Here is a 23,924-nt window from a genome sequence, read left to right as displayed (position 1 = left end):
CACAAATAAAAAGTTATCTCAAATAAAATATATAGAGGGCCTACCATGATATTACTTCTAATAAGTACTAGGGAGTCTGTTGCAAGACATTGCAAGGAATGCTTAACTGGACAGCATGTTAGTAGCATATGTGTACATGGTAAGCAGCAGTCACTGGAGTCTGCATGAGGTGGCAGTAGAGAGTTCTGCTGATGGAGTTCTTGAGTTTGCACACAGTTGAGTCATTGTTTGCATCTTCCTAGCCCCAATAGGACATATGCTTACATTATAGTGCCTTGCATTGTAATATATTTTTGGGCTCGTCTGGCATTGTTTACTAGAAGTTGAATGATCTGCCATTTAGGTAGTACAATGTGAGATGCATTATTCCACTGCCAAGGAAAGTTACTAATGACTGCTAAGTGATTACTGGTTGAACTCACTCAGAAGTTAAATGTTATGCAGGCTAAAGAACAGATCCATGATTTTGTTTCTGGGAAGGGAACAGAAATTTGCATGCAGCCAGTACTTTGTTTTCCAGAAGGAATCTGCCATATATCACAAGAGACTGCCTTTTTTTGTTTGAAGTGTGGCACAGAAATTTGCATTAGACAGTGTGTGGTATCGGAAGCTGTTGTTCACGGGAAATTAAAGGAAGTGGATGTTCTGTAGTGTTGCTGATACTAATTGAGAGGATGTGTTGCTTGGGAAGGAGATGCTGGGCTTGTAAAGGCAGGAGAAAGGGGTGTGGTACACAAGCTTCTGAGTAATATGTATAAAACACATTATTACTGGCCTCAGTTTAGCGTACATTTCTTTAATTCTTTCACGGGATGTAGGCGTCATCCCATTGCTATTTCTATAAATTAGGTCCAACCTTCTTCAGCCTTTTACATGGTCAGCCAAGAAAGGAGATGATGGGGAAATTTGAAAGAGGTGTACATGATAATGACAGGGTTAGATAGGGTGGACAAAGAAAAACTGCTCCCATTAGCTGACAGTGCAAGTATTAGGGGGCACAGATTTAAGGTTTCGGGCAAGAGATACAGCAAAATGTGAGGAACAACTTTTGATAACTCTGGGGTTGGAGTGGGGTGGGGAAAGAAAGAGACACAGGCAGGAAAAGAGAGAAAGAAACAAAGAGGCTGAAACTAATTTTTTTAAAAACTAGACAGCCAATCTGCAACTTTTTCCTACAAGTGTCCAGTTATTGTATCATTTTCATTTACAGTTACAAGGTTCAGATGGGGGATTTGGAACTTACAGTTAATCTCTGACCGTGTTCTTTCTTCTCTTACATTCCTGCTAGTAGACTGAATTCGATGGGGAACTGATATTGGAGGCTGAGGAGAAAAAGAAAATTATTAAAGTTATTACATTATAACTTGTTTCCATTAAAAATAACTTTTTTTCTCTATTTATTACACAGAAGGCATACTCAGACCATGATTAAAGTCTAGCTATTAGAGTAAATCTTTTTATTGAAGTCTGTTTTCCTGAAAAACTAATGCAGTTATGTTTTTGCAGAAAACAGGCATGCAAGGAACGTACGTTCCAAACACTGGGTCATGCTGTTTACAATACGACATCTAGTGTTAAATTTGTTGCACATCTACAGGACAGTTGGTAGGCAGCTTATTTTACCATTTTCTTTAAACTTTTCCATTACAATGTAAATCCTTTTTTACCATTAACACATGGTGTCTTTAATCAGAAAAATATATAAATATGTATCTTACTTTATAAAATTAGGCAGCATTGATCACTGGATGCTGTTTAGTGATACCATGGGAATTGTTGAAATATGAAACTATCCAGCAATACCCTAAAACTGTATTGACAATCAGTTGTGCTTGAAAAAGGGCAAAAAACCTAATTTTCAGCATGATTTTACCAAGTTACAGTAAGTTCCAAACTTAACCTCACTTTCTATAAAAAAAAGTTAGCAAAAAGATGCAAACAATTAGCCAAAAGTATCTGGGGACCCTTTCCTAATTAAAAAACCTGATATGTATAAAAAAAAAGTTAAAGACACCAAGATTCAGGTCCTCCCATAGCTCTCAATTGGTTAAGGCAGAGAGAACCAACGAAGTTCATGGTTTGATATCCAATAGGTGCAGGGTTACCAGATCATGGCCACAGTGATGGTAAGATGCGGCAACTGGCCTCAACCAAGGTTAGGAGGGAAGAAAATTATCAGGAACCCACCCCCACAGCACAACCTTTGATTGCCATCCAGTGACAAATGCTGGAGGATCTGCTGAAAAAGCACAAATGGGATATTGGGGGCCAACAAGATTGGAAAAACTCAGCAGGTCTGACAGCATCTGCGGAGAGGAATACCGTTAACATTTCAAGTCCATGAACTCCATGTTCTGATGAAGAGTCATACGGACTCAAAACATTAACTGTATTCCTCTCCACAGATGCTGTCAGACTTGCTGAGTTTTTCCAGCTATTTTTGTTTCTGTTTCAGAATTCCAGCATCTGCAGTATTTTGCTTTTAACAACAAGATTGGGTTTGGCTGTCACATCTTTTGGTACTCACTGACTTACAATGGGGACTTCAGTGAGGTGTTAGAGATGACTGGTGCAATAGAACCACAGGTCACCAATGAGTAATCATTCTTGGAACAAGAGGAAGACATAAAATTGGCATAAAAAGGAGGATAGAAAAAAGGCACCAACGCTAACAGTAAGATAGCATTTACAAAGAGCTGCTGTCCCTCCCCTTTGATTACAGTTCAACTGTCAAGATATAATTGTTATTTACATGCAAGGACTCAAAACTGGAAATTAACCTGTTTCAGTATTTTGGCGCTCTCAATCTTTTGTTGAATTAAAATTTGAACTGGATCAAAATGTGTCAGGGGCTACACCATATACACTAACAGATTTCACTTAAATAATAATTAATAGGTCCATTACATGATTGCGCATACACTTAATGGCGCCAGTTACACTCAGCAATCATTTATTGGGAACAATTTTTAGCCATCTGTGTTAAATAGGTTTTTCAAAGGGTCTCACAAGAAAAAACAATGGGGTAGCACTGAGTCATGGAACTCATCTCTCAAAATGCAAGCAGAAATGTTGCCAGTACCTGTTCAAAAACAAGTCACATGGAAAATACTACCATCAATTTTTATTGTGTTATGATCCCCAGCTGAGGTTACCACCAGGCAAGCCTGATCCCAGGGTGGAACCCAGCTTGATTGATCCTAACTTTTATTTCTTTGTTTAGTTACGTGGAGAGGGGCTACTAACAGTCACTGGAGTCAGCTAATGAATTTTTAACAAAAGCATATAACATTTATTAAACAAGATGAACTATATTACAATACTCCTTCATCCACAACTATACCTTTACAGATATATACAAATTTGTAAGGATAACACAAGTTACCAAAACTCTTATACTCTAATGTTCACAGTAAGTACACAGTCCATGTAAACCAATTGGCGACCAGTAGTCAGACACACAACACTCTGAAACCAAGTGACAGATGCCACCTCAACCACATGCTATGGATCTCTCCTCAACTGCCCCCAGACACTCGTCACCGTGAGCCAGTCTGAACTCCATCTTCCACATAAGGGTTTCCAATCTCCACTCTCCAAGGACTCACTTTGGAACCTTCTCCCAAACTGATGCTTTCTCTCAAGACACCTTCTGAAAGGGTCCACCTCCAGGGTTTCGAACTCTCCTTCCGATGTTCTTCTTCCCTGGGTCACCAGATGCATTCAAGCTGTCTTCCACGTACTCTCTCTCACTGACTCAGCCATCAACAATACACCACTGCTTCACATGCCCACAGCAAAGAGTTACAGACCTTCAGCCACCTCTTTGGACCTTCTGGCTTCTCACAACCCTTTATATCGCTTTGACTCTGCTTCCTGCAGCTTGAAGCTTTAAACTTGAAACTTGGAGCCTTTCTCTGCCCCTCACTCTTAACTTCACTTAACAGGACATTTTCCAGGTTCCTGTCCTTCCTTTGACTGGAACATCTGCTTGGGACTTTCTCCTGTTCCTCTCCCCTGGATTCTTGGACTTTCCCTTTGGCTTGGGACTTGCTATCTGTCCCCGTTGCACTAGTCTCTCCTAGCAGCTACTTTCAACCAACTTTAGCTGGAACTGCTACTTGCACCTTCTAGGTTGCTTCTGCTTGGCAGCTGTCTTCAAACCCAACTTAACACAACAAAGCTTCCAAATCAAACTGCTGTTTCTAGTTTCTTTTGTGTGTGTCTGAGAGGGGGACCTGTCTCTCTGGACCCCTGTTGCTAGGCACAGCCCAGTTTCTCTACTCTTGTTTGTTTAACTTATCTTTAGGAGTCGTAAAACTCGTTAGAAATGCAGGCACCTTTTAAAGCGAAACTAACATTCAACTTGACCTTTTCTTAACACACAAATTCAGAAATACAAATCAAACTTAAACATTAAAGCTAAAACTCATTCCCAACACCCACAAATATATAAACTCTCTCTATTTCCTAACAATTGGCATTTTAAACTTACTGAACAAACTGCACAATTTTTAACCAGTTTAAATCTGGATTTGCCTACATACTTGGATCCACATCAATCCAATGCTTCTATATTAAGAGAGGGAAGCTTAAAAATGCAAGCCACATAATGAAACAGAAAATTTAATTTTGATGTGCGCACAGAAGTTACACACCCTAAACTACATTTTGAGAGAATAAAAGCAGATATCCCAAAACTCCAAGGGAATAGTAACTATTTATTCAGCAATGCAAACAAATGTCAGGTACAAAAAGAGCATCAGCTCCGAATTACCAGCATGTAAAAGAAAATGGTTCTGTTATAATTAATGAGCAATAAACATATGTACAAACCAGCACTCAGCACTACAAATTCAATGTTTACAAAGAATTAAATTATGAATTACTTCATTTCACAAATGTTTGAACTTGCCCTTCTTGACTTTCACCAATTACAAACTAATGCATGTAAAGCTCTCTTAATGCCAGTTACCAAGTTACTTTGTTAAGCATACAATTCATTCCTAGCTGACTGCATCATTTGAGGAGGAAACTACTCCAGAAATGGCAATGTTCACTACATAGTGCAGCAATTTGTTTAAAGCGAGAAACAATGGTTTTGGTAGCACACATGAGAACTCATCTCCTGTAATCTATGTGGCCCTGCTGGAACAAAAAACAAATTTATAATATTTGGCTTTCCAAAGACCTCTGAATTAATGCATCAGAAAAAGCTTAACTTTATCCCTTTTAAAATTTTAATTTCTTAAGCATTTTGGTCCAAATACTTTAAATTTGCAATAACCTTGTATACTTTGATATTAATACATGAGTGTCATGTTACCTCAATCATTAAAGGTTACAGGGGTTTTATACAAACTCAATTTGTACCATTTAATCTTTCATGAACAGTCAAGAATTAATTTCATCACATTCAGAAGCCCAGGAGCTGAGACAGTGCAACAGCTTCCCTGATTTAGATTTGAATCACATCTAATTTCAACTTATATTACATGATCATATTCCTTCTGGGTATCAGAAGTGCCCTTGGGTGGGTAATCCATTTGGATGAAATATGAATAGATTGAAATAGTTAATAGCCACGGGTTCTGATTTTTAAAAGTTTTCTTCAATTTACATAGGTAGAGAACGATGATAATTAAGACTTAGAAATAAAAGCAGAATGCCAGAAGTCTCCTACTGCTACCAGCAGGCCAATTAGAAACTTAGCATAATTGAAGCTCTCAGTCAAAGCTCCCCATACAAGGTGGATAAGTAGTGCAGTTATGGTGACAAAAGACGAGTTTTGATCAAATTTGTACTGTTTATGTTTGAACTAATGAAATCTGTTGCTTTGTGGAGTGTTCTTTGAGTATACACAGTCTGGTAGTGTAAGTAATACACAAATTCAAGTATGCCAAATGACAATTTGCAGGTTCAATCTGGAGGCTGCACTTCACTGACGTCTGCTTGCTGAGATATTTCAATTTCAACAAGTCACAGTTGCAGCATTGCTATAACGTTAGCTGTAGCATTGCCATGATCAGGAGTGTTCTCTTGGTCAGAAAAGGGAGCGGTAAGGATCAGGGAACCCCACCACTGCTCACCATATCAACTGCACCAACTTCCAGCTAATCTTCACCATGAACAAAAAAGTAAACCCGTCACATCCCTAAATACAAAGCTATCTGTGTGAACTTGGTTGGGGTGGATGAACAAAAGTGCAGGGACGTTTTGGAACTGATGATGATCTTATTTTATAAAGATTAAAATATTTAATATTTTTGTTTTTTCCCAGAAACTTATACAGTGTGTTTCACTTAAGATCATCAATAAAAATCAAATACTACAAGTGGCAATATTTCCAATGCAGTAATTAATTTATTGCAACCTCAAGTCATTATGATTAAGATCAATTACATTATGGGCAATTTTTACTGAGCTGGCAAATGCAAAAAGTAGATCAACACGCTTTCTTCATTTTTGAGTAACAAAACATAGCTATTACTTTATCTTAGAATAATTTACAGCCTTCAGAAAGATGAAGTAAAAAAGGAAAATAGTGTTATTTAAGAAACTATAAACTTGTCCTGTTAATACTCTGCTGCACATCTTTCAATTATTTTAAGCTTATTAAAAAGATTTATAGTGTCACGTATTTCTAACTAGGTGGTGGCACATTAGAAACAAAACTTTTTTCCTCCACCATGAAAATAGGTATTAGTCTTGAGATGGACCCAATGTGTCAGGTTCATATCCTCCAAGTCAAATCTGGATAAGCACATACCTGATCCAAATAATTTTAATCAATACAAACATACCAATGCATCAACCTCATTAAGCATAAATCATAATCTAAGCACAGGAATAAAAGCTTAGCAGTTCTTGTAAAATTAACCATATTTATAACATTTCATTTGAATGCAGCGGATTATCATGGTTACAAACTTTAGTGGAAACTTATTTCACAGTCCTGGTGAGAGCTTAAGCCTTAATATGGTGATTTTACTGGTTAGGATTATTTTAAGTTTGTAATACGTGTAATGGTGTATTTATTTTCTCACCTTTTTCTAAACAAAGTATTATATTTGCAAGTAGTGCTGTCAGTGCCAAGCTTTTGCAGGTGATAAAAGATTTTTGCTGCAATGGAGCTAGTTAAAAGCATGGTTATATTTAGAAATCCATTGTAAAATATAGAAAAACTATTGACTAGAAGAATGACTTTTATTTTAAAATTGCTGTATGTCTGCATCAGTAGGCCAGCTGCAGTATCATCCAAATAAGCAAATATATAGCTGAGGTTAATGGGATGCTTTGCTGGATATCAAAGTACCTTAGGACGAGCAGCAAAACGTGGTACTCGGCGTGCAAGAGGAGAAGCAGGAGAAAAGATCCCTAAAAATTTAAGCTGAGTTTGGGGGGGGGAAAAACAGAAAAAACAGGAAAAGCATAATAAAAGAGGATGTGAATTCACCAATGGATAAAATTAAGTACATGTCAAAACAAATGAATGGAAAATGTCATCTTAATTCAATTCATAATTTAAATAATAGGTTTCAGGTTCATGATATACAATAAAATATAAACCAAATATACAACCCAACAAGAGCACCAACATCAAAGCATTCAAACAGGTATTGAATCAGACTCAAGTAGAGCACTTTGTAAAAAAGACTTTTACCTCCATAGATTTATAAACAATTAAATGAATTGCCTATCTGGAATGTTTTGATGCATTTTATTAATATGAAGATATATATAATCACAAAATTTTGTTTTAGAAATTTACACTCAAATTTTAAGCTAAAAAATGTAGAATGTAGAAGGACTGAGTCAGGCACCTGATTTACGCCATGCCTAATTTTCAACTCCACTGGAGTCAAAAAAAATCAAGCAAGGCATCCAAGTCAAATCTGCCCCGTCCTTAGCAGGCATGATAGGTTAAAACTGGGGCTAAGGTTTTCTGACTGAACTTAATATATTTTCAACCTCTATAGGTTGGCTTCATTTTCCCTTTCCAACCACCAGAAAGGAAGAGCAAACTGAGCTAGTAGTAAATTCAACATTTCACTTAAATCAAAGAGATTGCAGTTAAAAACCTCAACTTGTGCATTTTATAAGAGTGTGCCTTGCCACCACAAGATTGGTTTAAAATAGGCTAAAGGAGCGATCTTGAGTGAATTTTCATCCTAGTTGTAAAGAGCTAGTTGATGTCACTGAATCAGCAACATCACTGCAGGGCTGCAATGGGTCTAATTATCTGCACAAGAGTACAGCCAAAACAAACAGTGAAACTTATTTTTAAAAAAGTCTTCAACTATTTCAAACATCTGAAAGCCTGCTCTGAAATGTTAGTTGAAGAGGTTATGCTGCAAACAAAGCATACCATAAATTCCAGATTTTCTGTAATTCCCATTTTTGGAGATATTTGTTTACTGGGACAGGACAAAGGATACATGCCCTGCTATTCTGAAGTTTAAAAAGGCCATCACTGAATAAAGGTGCAAGTTACTCATCCTGTACATTCAAAATGACCAAGATTCTTTTGACAATTATCAGCCATTTTATGGATCATTTTCTTGTGCAAAACAATCTTCTGTTGCCTGATTTTGATGAGGAATGGGTAGTGCAGTAGGTAGACCCTGGCAAAAGAATCAGAGCGAAGGGAAGAGTGTGTAGTTAGATCCTAGCAAAACAAGGATGGAGGGGTGGATATACAGTTAACCTGCATTACAAAATGCATGTGTCTTTCATTCTTTTAACGATACATTCATATCCATCTCCATCATGAATGAATATACACAGGCAGGTTTAAATGTAATATGATTCAGTGCTTGAAATCTCTCGCAAAGAAAAATACTTAGGACCTAAAGAATATATAATCCAAACTGACAGGCAACACAGCCCAGTACCATTAGATAAACTACACATGGCTAAAATGTTCATTAGCAGCTGTAGCAGAATACTAAATAATTCCACCAAACCGTACTAAGAGTTCCAGATTAGAATGCCACCAGTTTTGATCCCAATCAGTCCTGATCAGTTAATCTTAGTGCCCTAGGCTACAGATATAGGGTGAAAGAAATAACCTGCCCCTGATCACAATACAGCAACTGCTAGTAGAAAGCATGTTATGTGGGCTTTGGGAGAGGACAGGATCAACTTTGATGCCCTCCATGCTTAAACTCCAGCTACCTCACCCAAAGGCCATTCTGAGCTTAAAACAGCAAACATAGCAGCATATTCGGACACATCTCAGCCTACAACCTTCTCTCCCACTGGATAATCGGGATCCTTTGCTGAATTTCTTCTACATATCTAACTCAGGGAGGCTGAAGCCAATTGCTGCACCTTAACTGCTGTCCCAGCTGAGATCAGCTACATCAGTCCAATGTCTTTAGCTCTTCTGATCACTTACTCGATAAAAGGAGACAGCAGCTCAAGGCCAATCCAAACATAGTTCCTTAGTCAGTTTAGAAGATAGTCTTTGAGCAGGAATCACATACGCACTATCCCTATATACTTATCCAGGGTTGGTTGAGTGATCCCAAAAATGGGGAGAAAATAAATATGTCAGACAATAAAAAAACTCTCAGGCTTAATGTTTTTAAGAAACAAAATAGTGCAGTGTATATTTTCTTTGAGAAGCAATTTGAACTAAAGATTCTAGCTTTAAGAAGAAAAGTGTCCCATGTCACCAATTTCTCCAGACCAAGGGAATGATGTTGATATTAAAAGAATAGCCCTGCTCTGTTAATAACTAAATTGCATACTTGAAGTGCTAAATCTAGAATTGTGAGCTGCTCAGCATTCAGGCAATGCAAACATTCTTTGGAGGGTTCTGCTGCTCCTTCATGCATATATTATCACAAATTCATTGCAGGGGAGTTAAGTTTTATCCTCCGATGTTAAATTGTGTAAAGAAACATACAAGTCATAGATAACATTTCTGAACAGTGCCATTGGAAAATTGTGGCAGAACTGCAGGGATTTAGCCTCTTGTTTTTGCAAAGAATGATGGCTGTTGCAATTTGCACTGAATTTCTGTTGCTAGATTATTGCTCATTAAATCCCTGCACTCCAGTTCACTTGTCTTTTCATTCTTCTCCCACCCCATCACTTTAGCACAATTTTACCCACTTTCCCCAGTTCATGCTAGCATGCTTCCCTTCCCTCCCCATTTCAGAGCCACTATTCTCTAATTTCCCCCTCAACAATTCTTCAGACTTTTACTTAATACCATTGTTGCTCTGGAGGAATCAAACAATGCAGCATATTGTGGGCAGGAATTCCTGAGCTATCCAAAACTATCCATCATGGAAAACAGCTGGCATTATGCATGCCTAACTTGACAAAACCACAATGAATTCCTTTTGAAGTGCAGTTATTGTTTTGTCACTGAACATGGTAGTCAATTAGCACACAGTGAACTCCTACAAACAATAAATTTATGAGAGGTTATAGATTTTTCGAAGCAGTGGTTGAGAAAGGAATGTGGATTAGGACACCAGAACTCTCCATACTTTCAGGAGATCTTCTTCATCCACTTGAATTAGCAGATCGGGGCTCAGTTTTATGCCTCCTTCAAAAGACAACACACCATTCCTTCAATGTAGCACTGGTATAGCAGCCAATGTTATGTGCTCAAGTCCTTTGACAGTGTCACAACTTTCTGATTTAGAGACAAGTATTGTCAGCTGAGCCAGATTGACATGAAGCCAAGAATGGATGCAAATTTGATCAAGATGCATCTCAATATCTAGATCACATAACACGAGCAAAATTAAAGAAACTGACAAAATAGTGAATGTAAATTTATTTTAAAAAGGTCTACAAAGTAACATTTTATAAAAAGTTTTAGTCGATCTCAATGCTAAATTTGATGAGACCACTTTCAAGTTTCAATGTCCTACATGCCACAGAGAACATCAGGATTAACTCATGTAAAATTAATGTTGGTGAAACATACATAAAGTGTGTTAAAAAATTCAAACAGAATATTTCACCATGCTTCAAATTTGCTAAAGTCAACTCATTCTCGTGTTAAGTTATGTCTGGGTCAGATCAGCAGAAGGTTTTGACAGCGATGGGGAAGATGAGAGTTGAAACTAGACTCTTCAGCTGTGAAGACTTTCAACATTCACTGCGGTGAATGTCAATTATTTCACTAGTCACAACCCTTACCTGACTGCAAATAAAAGTGGTGACTATACAAAGGTTCCCCTTCATCCACGAGGTGGAAAATCATTTTGGCACTATTGGCCCAAAACTCTACTTTCAAGTTCAGTCAATTTATTCTTTCATCTACTAGTGCACTGGTCTTCTGGTATTAGAAGCGCCTGGTGAACAAAATACTAAGCTCCTCTGGAGAATATAAACAGGTACTATAATATTTCAATTTACTCAAGTTCCAGGTTCATATCAGCATGTCCACGACCCCAAGCCTTTATTCAAATATGGACATTACCTACTTTGCTTATGAATTCCTTGACTGTAAAAATGAACAAATTGTTGAAATGAGAAAAATGGAAAATGGTCCCCTTAAAAGTGCAGCCATTTACAACAAGGGTTATTCTTACACAAACATTCATACTGTAAACAGGAGTTATAGGTCTACATCATACCTCAGCTTTTAATGCAAGGAGTGTGTGCAAAGAGACTGAGTAAGTTTAAAAACAAAACTTCAAGTTGCATCAATAATCATTACAAAAAGGGTAGGTGGTTAGTGAGGACACTCATTTGCCAAATTTCTTCATCTAAATAAATTCAGCCAAAATAGAGCAGAAAATGGCAATGGAAACTGTCCTGGTTTAATAATTTCAATACTGATTTAATAGCTTTGCTCACTGCAGCACCAGAAGACTTAACTTTTATGTCATTTTGAAAACAATGTCATTTACACCTTGCACACGAATGCAATTAACAGAGTGAGACCAGCAGGGAGCATGAGAGAAAGGTGGCAGCAGAGAGTGCCAGGGAAGTCCAAGACTAGCAGAGAGCATAAAAGAGCAGCAACAATGCCAAGAGCAAAATAGGAACAAGACCAGAGAGGAGCATAAAAGAGAGGCGACAGCAGCAAAAGAACAGAGCAAGGCCAGAGGGGAGCATAAAAATAGCGGCGACAGCAAGAGATGCCAGCTGGGAGCATAAAAGAGCTAGCAGCTGTGCATTCAAAAAAATCTTAGTATGCTGTCAGAGAGAAGTAGGTAAGTGGTTGGTAGGTGAGTATACTTCTCCCCCCAAACTCTAAGCTGAGAAATTAAAAATTTCAATCGGGTGGCATAACAGGAAGTATATGTCTAGGGGTATAAGAATAGAGCAGGAGAAGAGGCATTAATTTACTGGGGCAGAAGCTTTATCTGTTGGGGGTGGGGGGGAAGAAAGAGATATAAATATTGCATTAAATTTGTCCCTTTGTATAAATTTGCATTTAAACTACTTAAAATAACTACAAATATTTGCTGAGTAATATTTCTAAACTTGAAACTAATTAGTTAAATAAAGCACAATAAAATGGCAGGGCAGATGCTGTGTTGCAGCTCTTGCATGTGGGAATTGGTGGGCACCTGTGTGATCAACAGCAACCACACCTGCAATAAGTGCCTGCAGCTCAAGGAACTTCAGCTCAGAGTTGACAAACTGAGCCCAAGCTTCAAACAGTGCGATGCATCAGGAAGGGTAAGTTACCTGCACACTTTGTTCCAGGAGACAATTACACCCCTTAGCTTAGGAACTTCAGGTTTGTTCCATGGGCAGGAGGATGTGGCTGCAAGTGAGGCTGGTATGGGGTCCAGATGGTAGCAATGAAGGAGCCTCAGCTCTTGCAGTTGTCCAACAGGTTTGAAGATCTTGCGGCTTGTGTGAACAAGAGCAGGGACTGCAGGAAAGATGAGCAAAATAACCACAGCGCCATACTGCAAAGAGCCATTCAAGTTAGGCCAGTTAAAAAGAACTTGGTAATAGGAGGCAGTATAGTTAAGGGGATAGATACTGTTCCTTGCAGCCAAGAGCGTGAGTCCCAAAGACTGTGTTGCCTGCTTGGTGCAGGGTTAAGGATGTCTCCTGGGGCTGGAGAATAACTTGGAGTAGGAGGGGAAGATTCAGTTGTAATGGTCCATATGTGGGTACCAACGATATAGGTAGGAATAGGAAAGAGGTTTTGCTGAGGGGCTATAAGCAGCTAGGAGATAAATTAAAATACAGAACCACAAAGGTAATAATCTCTGGATTACTGCCTGAACCACAAGCAAACTGGCACAAGATAAATAAGATCAGACAGTTAAGTGCGTGCCCCAAAAGGTTGGTGTGGGAGAACTGGGTTTCGATTCATGGGACACTGGTGCCAGTACTGGGGTAAGAGGGAGCTGTACCATTGGCACAGTTCTCACCCAAACCCTGCTGGGACCAGTGTCCTGGCGAATCGTATAACTCAGGCTGTAGACAGGGGTGGGGGTGGTGAAAGGTGAAAGGACAAGAGAATCATGCAGGATAGCAATACAGGTAATGCAAAGAGAGTGCAAACATATGAATGCACCAGTGAATAAGGTCAGAGTAGAAAAATGGTAAAAAGACAGAATTAAAGCTCTCTGAATGCTTGCAGCATTTGGAACAAGATGGATGAATTGCTAGCACAAATAGAAATAAATGAGTATATGATACGATAGCCATTGTAGAGACATGGCTGCAAAGTGGACCAAGCTGGGACCTGAATATTCAAGAGACATTTCAAAAGGATAGAAATAAAGGAAAAGGAGGTGTGTTGGCTCTGTTAATGAAGAGTGAAATCAGTACAGTAGTGAGAAATCAATTTGAGTGGAGATAGGAAATAGGAAACGAAGTCACTGGTGGGAGTTATTTATGGCCCCCTAGCAGTAGCTATACTATAGGAATGAATATAAATCAAGAAATAATGAGGGTTTTTAAAGAAAGGTACTGCAATAATTGCTGGAGATTTTAATTTTCATATAGATTATACAAATCAAATTGGCAAAGGTAGCCTGGAGTATGAGTTCATAGAATTAATTTCAGACAGTTTCTTAGAACAATGCATTTTGGAACCAACCAGGGAGGTTATATTAGACCTCAATATTTAATGAGACAGGATTAATGAATGACCTCATAGCAAGGGATCCTCTGGGCAAGAGCGATAACATGATGAATTTCACAATTTTGAGGGTGAGAAATGAGAGTCTAAAACTAGTGACTTAAATAAAGGCAACTGCAAGGGAATGAAGACAGAGTTTGCAAAAATGAAATGATAAAATAGGTTAAAAGGCAAGATGGTAGAGTAGCAGCGGCAGACATTTAAGGAGATAATTCATAGCTCTCAACAAGGGTATATTCCATTGCAAACGAAAGACTATAAAAAGGATGCACTGTGGCTAAGGGAGTTAAGAATTGTATCAAATCGAAAGAAAAAGCTTACAATATTGCAAAGATTAGTGGTAGGCTGGAAGTTTGGGAACTTTTTAGAAACCAGAAAAGGATGACTAAAAAAAAAGAAAAATTAAGAGTATGAGAGGAAGGAATATAAAAATGGACATTAAAAGCTTCTACAAGGAAAAGAGTAGCTAACGTAAGCATTGGTCCCTTAGTAGATGAGACTGGGGAATTAATAATGGGAAACAGGGAAATGGAAGAAGCTTTGAACAAGTGTTTTGTCTCCATCTTCACAGTAGAAGACACAAAAAGTATCCCAAGAATAATAGAAAATCAAGAGACAAAAGGGAGGGAGGAACTTAAAACAATCACAATAATTAAAGAAAACATATAGGACAAAAGACTGATAAGTTTGCAAACTTGACATCTCTATTCAAGAAAAGAAGGAAACAAGCAGTAGGAAACTATAGGCCAGTCAGCCTAACATCTATCATTGGGAAAATGCTACACTCCATCATTAAATAGCAGGACATTAAGAAAATTATAGTACAATCAGGCAGAATCAGCAAGGTTTTGTAAAAGGGAAAACATGCTTGACAAATTTATTAGAGTTTTTTGAGGATATAACAAGCAGGCTGGGCAAAGGAAAATCCTGGTGTCCTCATACATGATTCACAAAACATCAGCATGCATGTACAGCAAGTAATTAGGAAGGCAAATGGAGTGTTAGCTTTTATTGCAAGGGGGATGGAGTAAAAGTACAACTGTACAGGGCTTTGGTGAGACAGCACCTAACAGTATTATGTTTTGGTCCCCTGACTTAAGGAGAGAGATACTTGCATTGGAAGCAGTTTGATTAGACTGATTCCTGGGATGAAAGGGTTGTCTTATGAGGAAAGGTTGAGTAAATTGTGCCTATATTCCTTGGAGTTTGGAAGAATGAGAGATTATCTTATTGAAACATATAAGGTTCTGAGGGGGCTTGATGGGATAGATGTTGAGAGGATGTTTCCCCTTGTAGGGCAATCTAGAACTTGGGGGCACAGTAAAAATAAGGAGGCTCCCATTTAAGACTAAGATGGAGGAGACATTTTTTCTCTGAGGGTTGTTGGGTCTTTGGAATTCTCTTTCACAGAGTGCAGTGGAGGTTCTGTCTTTGAATATATTCAAGGCGGAGTTAGATTTTTTGATCAACAAGGAAGTCAAAGGTTACTGGGGGCAGGCAGGAAAGTGGAGTTAAGGCCACAATCAGATCAGGCATGATCTTAATGAAATGGTGGAGGTGGCTCAAGGGGACAAATGGCCTACTCTTGCTCCTATTTCTTATATATTTATGGTTTCATGTCAGAAGGCATTTCCACACTAATCTTGGCATGAACATAGCATGAGCAGTCTCAGCTCTATAAATTCTCTTAATGATTCCAGACCAGCTGAGAAACATTTCAGAATCCACTTCATGAAATGTTGTTAAATGTTGGGTGGAATTAAGTTAACGGCCTAAATAGATAAATGTATTTGTTTCTACTTCACACAAAGTTGAGCTCATCCTTCGAAATGAAGGAGCGCTAAACACTTCTGGCTTGTTATCTTGGAAGGTGAACGAAGCTCAGAATTTTAGGAAGAAAACATGGATGTAATTTTATTAATTGTCATACATGAAGGGTACACAAACGTATCAACTATGTGATACTACTACAGACTTAACATTTAGTCCTAACAGGTCGAAGGATCCTCAGCCACTACAACATTAACCAGTTTAACTGGTATCGCCAGCATTCAAAAAAAAAATGTGGTGAGAAGACACAGAGAATTCAACATTCATGAAATGTGTAGATCCTGTAACCGTACAGCTGCACTGTTTTGGCTCTGAAACAAACCAGTTAACAGACTTTATGTTATGAAAATTCAGCCATTGATGAAGAGCAATTTGATGCATGAGGATGACAACAATTTTGTCCAGGAAGCACAAGTTCATAATCAAATAGCAAAACTCCTTACATTTTATGGACATCAAAGCCATTTTATGTCAACATGGGAATTGAAAGCAGAGGACAGCGTGAGCATATATCTGTCAGTCGTGTTTTGTTTTATCCATGGACTTTAATTCTGCTTGGTCAACACTGTACATTCATTCCTCCAAGCACGTCATATAACCCATATTCTCAGCAAACCAATGAAAATATCCACCAGGGAATCAAACACAATCTCAGCCATTAAACTTGAATATCCTATGGTAACTTTAATATGGCCCTGACAATTGCTTTCATCAAAGCTTAATTTAGTTTGAAATAATTCCCTCCAGATGTGCTAGCAACCTAAGTTTCAGTCTTATCTACTATGCAAGAAGTAGATCCTACTACATCTGTTACAGAAGCCAATTACCCTTATCATTATGAATAATCCTTCCCAAGTTGCCATTGGTCTTAACTGTTCTTTAGTCCAGCTGTAACTCTGAACAAAAATAATACCTTTCCATTATATTTCCCAGTATCCTCCACCACCTGTACTCTCTCTCTCCCCCCCTCCACCACATACAAGATCCAGAGTTCAAATAATCCCTTTGACAGATATAGTCTGAAAAATGTAGATGTTCCGGACAGGAGAGAGATAGGCAAACTGCACTGATTTCTTCTCAACAACTGTCCATAAGCAGAAGGTGTTTTGAATTATTTTTGAAGTATGTGGTGGGATGGTTCCCCAATCCCTTGGTTTGCCTGATCCAATTTAGTAATCATTTGCAACAAACTCATGTTATGATTAACTCCAAAGGTTAGTTTATTGCACATTCAAGTGACCACACACACACACACACGCATCTGTCAGAGTCCAATGAGGAATTCTTTCATGTAGGAGTTCGCGTTCAGCCGGCTGAAGAAGTGAGTTGAAGGGTTCACTTTGCAACGGTGTGGATACCGCAAATGAAGTAGATACAGAAAGACTGGGTCGGTTCTGCAGGTGATGGTAGGAAATCCTCCAGCAGAGGCCGGCTTGGAGAAGCTGAGAAATGGTAACCAACTGCTTGCTCAGCTGGGGTCCTTTCCAGTTGATGCTAAAAGACAGCAGACTGAGGATTTCTCAGTTCTCAAAGGTATAGAGAGATTTCATGATGAGTCATGTGACCTTTTTTCTCCACAATGACTTCCAAAAGGTATGTTTACCCAGTGTCTGGAACTAGCTCTATTTTCAGGACTGATAATGTCCCGGTCATCAGTTGTTGAAAAAAGAGTTACCATCCATATTAAGGGTCTGGTGTCGGGAAGCCATTGTCTAGGCAAACCCACTGACTCTGCTAGCAAGGTAAGCTTATCAGATGCAAATGACATCCCTTTGGTTCCCTTTTGAAATAGGCCTAGACAGTCCCAGGCGTATTATGAGTCTGTTTGCAGCTCTGCAGGCACAACAAGTTTCAATTTGAGAGTCTCCTGGTTTCGTGATTACAATGGTCTGTACAATGAGGTGAGAGTCCACCAGCTGAGAAAATAATTCTTTTGTTCTTGTAACTCCTGGTGGTAGCTCCCAGAACAAGGCCAATCATGTGGTCATGTGACTTGTGACAGCCATTTTTTTTGGCTCAGCAAAAAAGTCAATTTTTAAAAGCGGCAGAAATATGAAGTCCTGGATTATTTTTCATGTCCCAGGGACCCAACATAGAGCTTATCTTGGACTTCAGTATAACTCATTTTTTACTGGAGATTCTTGCACTCATTCGCTGGGACATAAAGAAGCTTTATTTCTTTAGGGACTGGTAAATTTAGTGGATGCAACGCACAGATTGGACAATCAAGACATCTTACCGAAATCAAAAATAAAGACAAGGAAACTAAACTCTCAAGCTTGGTAACTTAGATAGAGAATGTCCAAGGAACCATCAAACAGTCAACTTAACACCAGTGGTAGGAAAAATAATGGACAACCAACTTAAATGAAAGAAACAGAAAAACATATAGAAAGCAAAAATATAGTGAATAATCAACAGCGATTTCAAAAGGAAAGGACTTACTTGGCCAACCTCATTGAAGAGGTAACAAAAAAAAGCAGACAAGAGCAACGCGGTAGATGCAAAGTATCTAGATTTCCAAAGGACCTTTGATAAAGTGCCATATGATAGTCTAATGTATAAGCTCAAAGCATGCACGTCAGGGAACAAGCAGCAGAATGGATAGCTTGCCAGCTGCAACAACAACTGATATTTATGTAATGCCTTTAATGTAAAGGCGCTCACAGAAGCATTATAAAACAAAGTATGACATGCAGCCACAAAAAGACATATTAGGTCAGCTGGCCAAAACCTTGGTCAATGAGGTAGATTATAAGAAGTATCTTAAAAGGAGGAAAGCAAGGTAGAGAGGCGGAATGTTGCAGGGAGGGAATTCCAGAGCTTGGGGCCTAGGCAACTGAAGGCACGGCCACCAAGGTGGAGCAACAATAACTGCAAATGTAAAAGAGGTCATATTAGAGGAGCACAGATATCTTGGAAAGTTGTGGGGTCGGAAGAGATTACAGAAATAGGAATAGGCAAGGCCATGAAGGGATTTGAAAACAAGGATGACTGTTAAAATCAAGGTGTTGCTTCATCAGCACCCAGTGTAGGTCAGCGAGCACAGGGCTGATAGGGGAACAGGGTTTGCTGCAAGTTAAGACATGGGCAGCAGAGTTTTAGACGATCTTAAGTTTATTAATGGTAGTACGTGGGAGTCCAGCCAGGAGTGCTTTAGAATAATTGAGTCTAGAGGTAATGAAGGATGAGGGTTTCAGCAGTAAATGAGCAGAGACAGGGAGAAAGTTGAGAGATATTACTGAGATGAAAATAGGCGGTCATAAAGATGACATGAATACGAGGTGGGAAATTCATCTCAGGATCAAATGTGACACCAAGGTTGTGAACAGACTGGGTTAATCTCTGACTGTAGCTCAGGAACAGAGCTTGAACTAGGGATTGGAAACAATGGCTTCAGTTTTCCCAGTATTTAACTGGAGGAAATTTTGCTCATCCAGAACTGAATGTCGGATAAGTCTACTAATTTAGCAACTATGAAGGAGTTTAGAGGAATGGTGGTGAGGCAGAGGTGGGTGTCATCCACGCACATGAAAATTAACTCCATGCCTTCAATGCAAGAGCAGAGCACTGGGGCAAAGGATAGCTATTCAGAGTGGCAGAAAGATGGGAAGTAGGAGGATCAGTGCCGGGGTCACTTAACAATTTAAATCAACAATTTCAACTTTGGAATCAAAAGCACAATTTCTAATTTTGTGAATGGCACCAAATGGAGAGCACACCTAGGAGCACTGCAACATATTACAAGGCATTAATAGGCTTACAGAATGTGAGGAAGAGGAGCAGTGGAATATAAAGGTCACCCAGAATCGGAACTGCGGAAGATGTAGCCATACCCAGCAGTTCAACTGCGGGACAGCAAAAGAGGTGGCAGGCAATAAAGGAGACCTTGGAGTGAAGCTGCAGGGTAGCAAGAGGAGTGGCAGAACATAAAGCCAGGCCCAGGGGGGATCTGTGGGAGAGTCAGGAGCTGGAGCTTCAAAAGCAACAGAAAAAAATCGAAATGACAATAGAAGACAGCTGCTAGGTGATTGGTTGGCGAATACTGCAGCTTTATTTTTGCTCTTTAAGCTAGAGAGGTGTGTAAAACTCAACAGATAGGAACCTACAATGTAATATTACTTGTTAAATTAATAAACTAGATAATTTTTAAGCCTTAAGCTTATTTCTGTTAAGTGTAGTTAGCCTAATAGAATCATGGCAGGGCACCTCAGTCCTTGTTCCATGTGGGAACTCCTGGAAGAATCTTGTGCATGATTATAAGCTCCAATTCCATTTCTAAGCAAAGCTGCAAAAACTAATCTATAGATTATATTGGTGAAAGGAACAAGTTTCTTTAATTACTAAAACCCTATGATCAGCTTTTTTTCTTTATTAAAATGTTGTAGGTTCCTCCACATGTATGCCATCTGTGTTGCATTCAGTGCTCAAACTCTGAAGATATTAGTAATAATAAACCTTTACAAAAAAAATGCTCATTAGGAATAACATCTCTAACTCAGATTTGAACATTTCAGTTGATTTGAATATTTTTCTTTAAACAGTGAATTCTCGACATATTAAACGGGGAGACTGGCTTAAATGACTTAGAGATCAGCAGTGCAAGAGGAACTTAATTAGCAACTCAGTTTTATGCAGTCACTATTAAACGTATAACTATATCACAATCATTAATTCAGTTCCTTCATATTTCCTGTATTACTAGTATTCCCAGTGAAACAGTGTACAAACAAAAGATAAATAAATAGAACACAAAAAATCTTTGCTATCCTTTACCTTCAAATTGGTAACATATGGTGAGATCCTATTTCGAGTTGTATGGTTCCACCTGTATTTGGTGGTTAAAATGGTGATTTTAAGGGTCCTCTCAGCCCATCAGCCATTAGGTGAATAACAAAACACTAGTTTCAATTTGTACCTATTACAGTTTCTGTTCCTACTTGTGTTTTAATTAGTTTCTTTCATAATACATAAATTTCTGTATACCCACACATTTGTCACAGAAGATGATGTCACACATCTTTTCCAATTAAATGAATAAAAAATCAATTTTCTTCAAACAAGACAGAAGACTATTCTGTCATAGTATTTTTGACATACTTATTTCCTTGGTCTTTATTCCTTTGTAGAAATTGGTTGCATGTTATCTTTGCAATAATGGGTTAGTTTTGCATTCATTAATACTACAATTACACACCATGCTTCATAATCTTGGTCAGTTAAAATTTCACTTTGGTTTTAAAATTCATTATGGCTGTTGCATAATTTATACTTATACTGGCAATGGACATGTTGATGAATATTTGCATTAGCATCATTATAAAACAAACTGATTTATTTATTCCTCATTATCAGTGCACCCATACAAATCAGAATAAGCACTTTCAACAAAACATTTATTTGCATTTAGTTCAACTATTGTTATGTGCACAAAAGCTTTTGCAAATACATAAATAGGTGCGCAGCATGGTTAAACAATCTAAATAATCCCAAGGAACAAAGGACAATATGGGATGAAGAAATGTCATTGCACCATTAAATCAGCTACTTCAAATGGGCTGTGCATAACAAAGATAGATATTCTCTAATTTATTTAATCTCAACAGAGAAAGCCAACAAGGGCAGAAAATTCTGAAACTTGGAACATAATATAAGTTCCCATCACCTACCATCCTTAATGTGGCAGTTCTCCATTTCATTATAACATTAGTTGTTGTTAGGTTGCTTAAAATAATGTAGCAATGCCATTTAAAAAGGTACATCGTAGAGAGATTAGGAACTCTTGATGGATTGACAGCTTACCATAAAAGTTGGAAAACTTTTACGCAAAATTTAAAACACAGGTGAACATGAAAATCAGCATCACTGTTAACCAAACAAATCAAATGGGAACAATCACAAAAAAGAACATTTTATTCAAACTGAGGGGTTTCTATTTTCCTGTGTTTTTTTCCAGTTTAACAGCTGTAATATCCCAAGGCTACTAAGGATATTTAGATTAAGAAAATATAATATATATATATATATATGACCAATAAAATATATTTTACCTCAGGATCATCATCATCAAAGTCATGGTAACTGGAATGATCTGGGTTGTTCAACTTATCAAGCAATTCTATAGCGAGTGTACGATTCAAACACTGTGCCACAAATGGGTGCTGAAAAAGAATTTGAAAGTACAAGGGAATTATTTAAATGTTCATACACATGGGTAGTAACATGACAAAACTCACTATACTTACCTGCAATAACTTTTCAGCAGTAGGTCGTTTTTTGGGATTTTTCGTAAGTGCCAGTTTTACAAACTGATGAAAATTCGTTGACCTGAAAAGGAAAACATTCTGCAATGAATCAATTTGGAAACTGAACAGATCTAAAAACAAACAAATGTCCAAATATTTCCTACCATTTTATCTTGTCCTTCAACTTTGGAGGCTGGAAGTTGCTCTTTGTCATCAAAAACAAAGCCCTAAAAAAAGACAGACAGCCTTAAATTATAACTTTGAATGGAGATGTCACATCTAATAAAGTCTGTACTCTGCTTAAGAATAGAGTGTTGAAATTTGGCTGCCTCAGAACCTGATTTGGCCAAATTAAGGTCAGTGAAATGAGGAACTACTGGCATACCAATTTGACATTTCCAGTGGGTCATTTTTCCCACCATCTTTGTAGGTGTGTGTATTCCATATACATTAATGCAAATGCATCCAGAAGTATCCATGAATAATATAACTGTTCCCTAATTCTCTTTGTTCCTTATCTCAGGCAAGATTTTAAAATGTTCATTCACGTCACCCCACCCAGGTTGCTTCTTTTTTCAGCCTTTTGCTTCTGATTGCTTTTCTTTTCTGCCTTAATTGTTCTCTTTAATTCATGCGTCTTTAATTCCTTCATTGCTATTTCCTTCTTCAGTATTTCCTTCTTCAGTTATTCCTCCTATTCATTCTTTAACTTTACTTCTGTTCTGGAACACTGGGAACTTACGGAGTAATAATGTAAATAAAACTTGAATGAGAGAGATAAACTCCCACTAGCAATTCATACCATGCTTCTGGTATTCATTCTCGTTTCTCTCTAATGTCTTCCTGTGTCCTGCTTACACCACCATTTTATTCCTGCCTAGTTGCTCACCTGAATTCATGTTCCATAAGGATCACAGCAAGGACTTGGGAATGCTACTTGGAGATACAGCCACCCAGTTTTCATGCAGGTCCAAAAGCAGTTTATCTTTCATCGGTGTACACCAGATATCTATGGACACACATTGATGGTAGAAGACAGGAAGCTCATAGGAGTCCTGTAGATCTCTAACTTGTGTCAAACTCCTCTGGGGGTGAGGAAAGATGCTATTAAATTCTTGTCTTCCTAGCAGAAGAGATGAGTCATTCAATTAAATTTTTTTTGGGGTGTGGAGGATGCAAACAGGAGCTAACTTTAATTTTATTCTCCACTGGGAGGAGTACATGAAGGTTCAAATGACATTTGGAAGTAGGAAGAAATATAATAAATGTAGTATACTTCTTTATTTAAACAATATTAGTATAGGTGTATAATAAATGATGTTGGAGCTTATTTCATTTGGAAGAAATCCTGATGTCATAGAAGAGCCACTGTACTGAGGGAAACAACTAACTTACCAAGCAGGCCTCTAAATTTTCACTGTAAACGGAATATAAAAAGGGTTCATGGATCTGTAAAACTTGTTTAATTTGACTTCAATATGCCACCATATTTTAAGATAATTATTTCCCAGCAAGATAAAAAACTAAAAAAGAAATTGAATTTCTGCTTGCTTTAATACCCACAGAACAGTAATTTCATGTACTGTTTCATGTCTTTCAAGAGGCTTTCATGTCACTTTCTGCTTTCATGGTGGCCAGAAGTTTGAATAGTCCACAGAATAGTTAGGAGCAGTATTACATGCGAACATTTATGCTCCAAATTCAGAGATTGTGCTGGAACCTTTTTTTTTTGTCTTAAACCAGTCCAACACTAAACTGACCAA

General features: G+C 38.1%; 1 protein-coding gene across 11 annotated transcripts in view; it reads right to left on the bottom strand.

Moving 5' to 3' along the window:
* The window catches only part of map4k3a (mitogen-activated protein kinase kinase kinase kinase 3a), a 279,053-nt gene that overhangs the window by 116,226 nt on the left and 138,903 nt on the right, over positions 1 to 23,924 (bottom strand). For all 11 annotated transcript variants that reach the window (XM_078556672.1, XM_078556674.1, XM_078556676.1 and 8 more), the window contains exons 10-13: positions 22,326 to 22,388; positions 22,162 to 22,243; positions 21,967 to 22,077; positions 1,244 to 1,322 (exon numbers count right to left, since the gene is read on the bottom strand). In XM_078556672.1, the coding sequence (XP_078412798.1) occupies positions 1,244 to 1,322; positions 21,967 to 22,077; positions 22,162 to 22,243; positions 22,326 to 22,388 (335 nt within the window). The remainder of the gene's footprint in view (positions 1 to 1,243; positions 1,323 to 21,966; positions 22,078 to 22,161; positions 22,244 to 22,325; positions 22,389 to 23,924) is intronic.

Source organism: Cetorhinus maximus, chromosome 14 (genome assembly GCF_964194155.1).
Source record: "Cetorhinus maximus chromosome 14, sCetMax3.hap1.1, whole genome shotgun sequence".
Taxonomy (NCBI): Eukaryota; Metazoa; Chordata; class Chondrichthyes; order Lamniformes; family Cetorhinidae; genus Cetorhinus; species Cetorhinus maximus.
Note: the sequence above shows the minus strand (reverse complement) of the source record. Positions and strands in the feature narration are given on the sequence as shown.